This window comes from Palaemon carinicauda, chromosome 27 (assembly GCF_036898095.1).
Source record: "Palaemon carinicauda isolate YSFRI2023 chromosome 27, ASM3689809v2, whole genome shotgun sequence".
Lineage (NCBI taxonomy): Eukaryota > Metazoa > Arthropoda > Malacostraca > Decapoda > Palaemonidae > Palaemon > Palaemon carinicauda.
Window position 1 is genome coordinate 18581293 of NC_090751.1, and position 6902 is coordinate 18588194.

At 36.0% G+C, this 6902-nt stretch overlaps 1 protein-coding gene across 1 annotated transcript in view; it reads right to left on the bottom strand.

The window, feature by feature from the left end:
- The window catches only part of LOC137620584 (roundabout homolog 2-like), a 22663-nt gene extending 16188 nt beyond the window's left edge, over positions 1 to 6475 (bottom strand). The window contains exon 1 of the mRNA XM_068350839.1: positions 6117 to 6475. Within this exon, the coding sequence (XP_068206940.1) occupies positions 6117 to 6270 (154 nt within the window). The 5' untranslated portion in view covers positions 6271 to 6475. The remainder of the gene's footprint in view (positions 1 to 6116) is intronic.
- Positions 6476 to 6902: the final 427 nt, after the last annotated feature.

The window sequence follows — 6902 nt, forward strand, 5'->3', positions numbered from 1 at the left end:
CTATCAAGGCCATATATATGTATATGTGTATATATATATATATATATATATATATATATATATATATATATATATATATATATATATATATATATAATTCCTTTATGAGTGGGGATATCAACGTGGTGAGAAGGATTTACTGCATCGCCATGATCAGGAAAGCTGCACTAGTCAGCACCACCCATACTAGGTTGGTTTGCTTTGAGCGGTCAGACGAAAATCCCCCACCATCACCAATCTGCAATTGCCAGCGTGGGGATGAAAACTAATCAAATCCCAGGCATGAATTGACGTGTAAAGCTTTTGTGCAGCAGTGTAGGTTACTAGAAATGGCTGCATTTGTTGTTATATAAACATTACATGATTAGAGTATTTGTATGTGTATATATAATCAAGAGTATAAATCCATTTTACTACCTTTTTACAATTTGGAACTTTGTACAAACTAGAATTAAATCATATGTCAGGATTAGAATTCTTAATCAGTGTACATACTTTTTTAGATTAATAACATAATTTTTTGAAAGTCAAATAATATTTTGCTCTAAAACTGAAAATTACTTATTTCACGGATTTGAGAATTGCTTATTACATTTTTCCATTATGAGTAACCATGTCTTTGATATAATTTCTCTCGCCCTACAGAAGTTGATTACATTTGAGTAACCACCATTGCTACTCGGAAGGCTCCCTGTAATGGACCCTCCGGTACGGTATGGCAGGATATTTTTTTTTTCATGTTTGGATATATTTGGATTTATCTAAGTGATCTAGGTCTTCTTATTGCTATTATTTTTGTGTCCATTTAATTCGTTATTTGTATTCTTTCTTTAGTATCTAAACGAAATAAACTTTTAATTTTTTTTTATCAATAATTCGTTTTCACTTGTGCAATTCTGGCATCATTCTTATTTAATTTGCTTTATTTTTAATTTATATATTGCATTTGTATCATTATGATTTTTTTTTTTTTAATCTCGAGTCTCCGGCGGGGAGATAAAAGTATTAGTCTATTTAGAAGGACAATCAATGTTGAAAATCAGGTCTCCCTCGCCAGGCCGATCACGGAGTGGTAGCGCACTATCTTGCAAACTGTGGAACCATCGTACGATTTTGTCGACGGTCTAGGATGGGACAGACCCCTGTATAAAGATATACGGTTCTTGGATGGGATATAGTGTCGTCCCCCCCCCCAAAAAAAAAAAAAGCCAGCGTGTTTTGTGTTTTTGTTGACCTAAGCAGTTGTTAGTCGATCGTCGTGGTTCTGAGAGAGAGAGAGAGAGAGAGAGAGAGAGAGAGAGAGAGAGAGAGAGAGAGAGAGAGAGAGAGAGAGAGTCGAAAAGGAAAAGCTTTAATAATCAGGGTACAAAGTGTACAAGATATAATTTAATAGCAGTGTCTAGTATTTCGGTACTATAGTGACGAGCCTCTTTTGTAGTTGTTAGTTTTCACTACGTCAAAATGTCTTCTATCTAAACAGAAGGCCCTCTCTCTCTCTCTCTCTCTCTCTCTCTCTCTCTCTCTCTCTCTCTCTCTCTCTCTCTCTCTCTCTCTCTCTCGGGAAAATTAGGCCTAACTTATCCGGCTGATACTAGATAGGTTTATAGATTACAAAATATGACATAAAGGAGGTTAATTTTTACGCGTTAAAATAATGCGTTTAAAGAAAAAAAAAAAGAGAAAACAACATGCAAAGCTAGGTTGCTTGAAACCAGACAATACCACAGGCCACGAAGCATCATCCATTGTACAACAGTCACATAAAATTTCATAAAGGGGTATAATGGTGCAGTTGAACCCTTCATGTTCAACAATAGCATCTGACGTTTTTAGGGAAACGTTGTGATGTCTTTATACTCCACAAGTCACGCCAAAGTTACTTGACAAATAAATGATATAAAGAAGATAGCAAGAAAAGGTTATTCTTCATTTTGTTTATTTTTCGGACGCTCTTAACGACGAGGCCCTCATACTATTATCCCCTTGGTACACCATATACTTTGCTCTCTATCTTCTATCCTTCGGAGACACTATCAACAAAGTCCTAGCCTTACACTACCACGTTCTGTGCTGTATCTTCAAACCTTCGGAAACACTCCTAAGTTTCGAGCACTGTCCAGTAAACATTTTTTAGCCAGTTCGGCGTCGTATACCTTGGTATACCATAACCTACGTTGACAATTCTCTGGAGTTCCTCGGTTTGCTCGTAACATGTACATAGACCATTTTTTTTTTTTTTTTTTTTTTTTTTTTTTTTTTTCACCGGTCATCCTATTCTTCGCTCCACTGTCCATCGCTGCCCCGTTATCCTTCTTGAACAGCCTATTTCTCTCTCTCTCTCTCTCTCTCTCTCTCTCTCTCTCTCTCTCTCTCTCTCTCTCGAAATATCACTTATAAAACTATTTCATCGTTCTATTCTCTTTCCGTAATTGGTACTTCACAACTAAATTTGGCTTTATCCGTTTTGCAAGCTATTCCCAGTTATTTCTTTCCATATTCCTTACATCTCTCAGCCCTTCTTAGCCCCTCCTTTATTATTGATCCTTCTTTCTGCTGTTAGTAGATATTCCAACGTACTTCTCATCCTATACATTCCTTGTCTATTCCCCTCCATCACTATCCAATCTAAAGACTCTTATTACACTTACTATTCCTAGACCTAAACTATTCCTCACTTCTTAACACTCCTGACCTATCTCTCGTCCTGTCGCTCCTAACTTTAGAGGAATAATTGTCCTCCAAGTTCCTAACCAATTCCTGTCCCTACCTTCAAAGGCGCTCCCACTCCATTCTTATTCCTTGACCCTCGCATAAAGTCCCAAACTACACCTCAGTCTATCCCCTATCCTTCGTAGAACAGCGACGGTCGGAAAGTCTTAAACCCCACTTGGGTAACCTTGAGGTGCTTTGTATGCCCAAACCCCCATACCCCCTGAGGGCTTACTAGGGTTCAGGAAGGTCACTTGGTATGGGTACACGATTCTCTCTCTTTAGAACTCAGTAGGATAAATCTTCAAAACATTAGTCATTCCTCTCTCTCTCTCTCTCTCTCTCTCTCTCTCTCTCTCTCTCTCTCTCTCTCTCTCTCTCTAGAGAAACAAACATACAAAAACGTTTTAGCGTTCGAATCTTCCTTCATAACTGTAAAATATATATTTAAAACTTAGTGTCACAAATACACCGTATCAGAAGATATAAAAATGTATATTCCAAAAGCATTCATACATGAAATAGGAAATTATTTTGATTTGCTGGATATACAACATGAAGCATACATTTCTAATTACATTATTAATGCATTCAATCATAAAAGGACATTTCGGGGAAGTTGTTAAAAGTCTAGATTGTAAAAATCAAAGTTGTCTGATAAAAAGCAGAAATTACAGTATTGGTATTAGAATTTAAATTCTTTATGTTTAAAGGCTATCATCAAAGAGGAGTATTTCAGAATTGAGAATATTTTTTTAAAGATTCGAATTATGTTCAAAGGGGAAACGAAAGAATATTGCAAAAGTTGTGTTAAAATCATATTTGGATATAGTTCTGCGAGAGAAAAATTAGTAAAGGTGAAAGCAATTATGGGTGTGTCTCCAGATATACAAAAAGTTGCAAGAAAAAAAAATAAGAAAAAAAAATGTTGAAATATGTTAAAGTTACTATTAGTGTGGAAATTGTAAATGACTTCTATCAAAAATTGCAAGAAACTCAAGTAAATCGTGATAATGGATGTTTTATGTCGATATAAAATGATGAGTTATGCTAAAAGATTTATACAAACTAAGAAATGCATTTAATTTAGAACAAGAAATATAACACAGTAGATATAAATTTTTCATAGAAATAACCAATTGTGTTGATAAAAAAAAAATAATCGTTAAAGTATCTCAGTGATCCCTTGCTTCCTTTGAATAAAAGAATTTTTCCCTTTGAATGCAGTGTAATAGAAGAATAATTATTCTTCTATTACATAGGTAAAAAAAAAGATAAAATACATGGGTTTTAAATTCTTCCATTTAATTCCAGTGTCGTTGGACCGTGGTTTCAATTTCAGTTACTTTTCGAAAATAAATTAGTATTAAAAATTAAATTTGGAGGAATAAAACTTGTTAAGTGATTTTTATATGAGCCAATTTTTTAAATATTTACTAAATCTAAAACATCCCCTTCTTTAGTCATTTAATTTCAAGTCAATGATTTCTCTCTCTTTTTTTTTGAGATATTAAAGTCCTTTTGATATTTCATATCAATAAATGTTATGGAGTTGCTGATGTTCTTGTTGGTGACGTAATATTGTTTTTGTTAATTAAGTATTAAGGCATCTAGTGTACTGTAAAACATTATTTTTAGGTAAATATCATTAATATAATTTCCTAAGATTTTCTCTTCCCTACGATACAAAGATATTGAATGGGTTTCTGATTTTTTTCCATTGAAAGGTAAATATTTGAGTATATTAAAACTGTTCCTCTATGGGTTTTTCTGTTCTTACTGATAACAGTCAAGGGAGTATGTACGTTTGTATGTATATATGAATATATGCACGTATATAGGTATTTTTTTCCGTATGATAATATCATTTTCAAGAGCCGTTATCTGAAGGGCAAATCTGCAGGGAAAAAAAGGTTGTAGATTAAAATGTATATGAAAATGTATGAATATGTGTTCCTGATAACCTGTATGTGTTAAAAGTTATATAAATGTAATAGCATGCTGCATATATATTACAAAAAATATTAGACTTCAAATTAAAGAAACTTGAATGTAAAAAAAAAAAAAAAAAAAAAAAAAAAGGCATTTGCAAGAAGAGTCCTCCTGCGTCCCATTGGCCATCACATCGCACTGCCTCCTTCCCCATGCCGTCCGTGTATGTGCTACCAGCTGTGCATGCACTTGAATAACGCAATAATAAAAGAAGACTTGTGGAGAATGAACCCTCCTTTTGTATACCCGTGGCAAAAATTGTTTTTCCCCCTCTGTGATCTTGAATGCGACCTCACTCAAGGAAGAAATAACCCGCAGAGTTTTCCCCCCTTTCTATACTGTAGGCATTTTTCCCTCTCGTTCGTGCTTTCTCTGTCTGTCCTCCTTTTTTTTCTGGGTGTTCTTATCTATTGTTTCAGTGACGGCAAAGCTGTGTCCTTTCCTTTTGGGAGAAATGGGGGTTATGCATCGGTTTTTGTCCAGGTTGACAACCTAAAGGGTTGCTGCAGAGGTAATGGGCGGGGTTAGCTGTCATCCACAAGTTATATGTATGGAGTTGTATTAATTCTGGCATTTACTACATTATAAAGTAACAATTGGTAGTTTATTTTAAAACTGAATTTTAGTAAATGACGAAGGTAAAGTATTTTTAAAAAGCATGCAATTCAATCCTGGCGTGAATATTCCGTAGAGTTTAAAGACGGGTTTTGTTTCATTATTGTGTATCAAATTGCTAACGTTAATCAAGATTGGCGGTTGACGGGGCATGATATCTTCAAAAGCCTTCTTATTATGAAGAGAAGCCCGAGCCTGATTAGTACTTGTTTCTTATTCAGAAGCGAGTTCGAGGGAGTAGGCTTACGATGATCAAATTTGTTTGGATTAGGCCTATGCAAAATATTTTTTGAAGCCAACCATGTCGGACATTTCTTGTTAGGAAGTTTTCTAGTCAAATTATTCCCTCTTTGGGTCAACTTGAGTGTATAGCATTACAATTTATTTACTTTAGGCTTCCGCTCGAGTTTAATTGGAGAAGGTCTCTGAGCGAGTCAGCAGCAGTCACTAAATAAAAGAAAGTTAAATAACTTGGTGTTTAAAAAGTTGTGTAACTTGTGACCGACAAGAGACTTGAGAGATAAAACACATCGGAAAGCAAGGAACAAACTTTACACTTGTTTCGTCAAACTTTTAAACACCCCTGACACTCGAACAGGAAGGTTTGAAAGTTGAGCCAAGTTGAATTAACTTAGTGCAATACAAATGTGCCAAAACGAATTAACCCTTTCGTGGAGAATTAATCCTCAAACATTCTTATGAACAATAACTTTCGAAGATTGATCTCTCAGGGCTAATTCGTCTATCCAGCGAATTTAACATTAACACAAAATAAGTTTATCTCTTTCTCTCTCTCTCACCTTCGCTGGATGCTGCGACACCAAAGATGCAGAAGAACAACAAAATATCCATCATTCTGGAGGACACCAACAAACAGTTCCTCACTTTCCCCTTCGAGCCTATAGAAGAAGAAGCAGTCGCTGCTGTAGAAGTCTTTTCATATTCATAATGCATTCAAATGTCCTCCTCAAAAGTTTGACACGGCCTCGGGATCAGCCATTACAGTCCTGGAACACTTCCAGACAACGTGACAGATGAAGCCGAATTTCTCTAATCACTTATAACAATCGGTAATAACCACGCGCTCGCCTCTTCCGACGACACTAAAAAGAGCGATACATCTCGACTCAGTGGAGTCTGGTCTAGTACTGATCCCGCTGGCAGTCAGCTCGCTCAGGCTGAGAGGCTCAGCCGAACATCGAAGTCTTTTTCATTTTCTTTCTCTCTGTCACCCTGCCAGGCCTGTCTGACTCTGGTCTCCCCTGCCTGCCCCTCTTGTAAAAGGGGGTATGTATAAGTCCCTGAGTCACCCCTGCTACCATTCCTATGATGGGGGTGGTTTAAGGTTTGGCCAGGTTTGGGGCATGAGGTACCCCGTGTTTGTCGCGTTCCTAAGATCCAAACGGCCTAAATACTTTGTATGGTTGTAACTGCTAACAGAAAAAAATAAACTTAAGATTAAAGACTCTCAACCTTGTTATGTGAAAGCTAAAATGTCCAGGTAAATATAGTGGTTTGTAATACATATCTTTTTTCATTGAGTGGAACATGCTACATGATTTATTTTCGTTGGGTTTTATATTTTC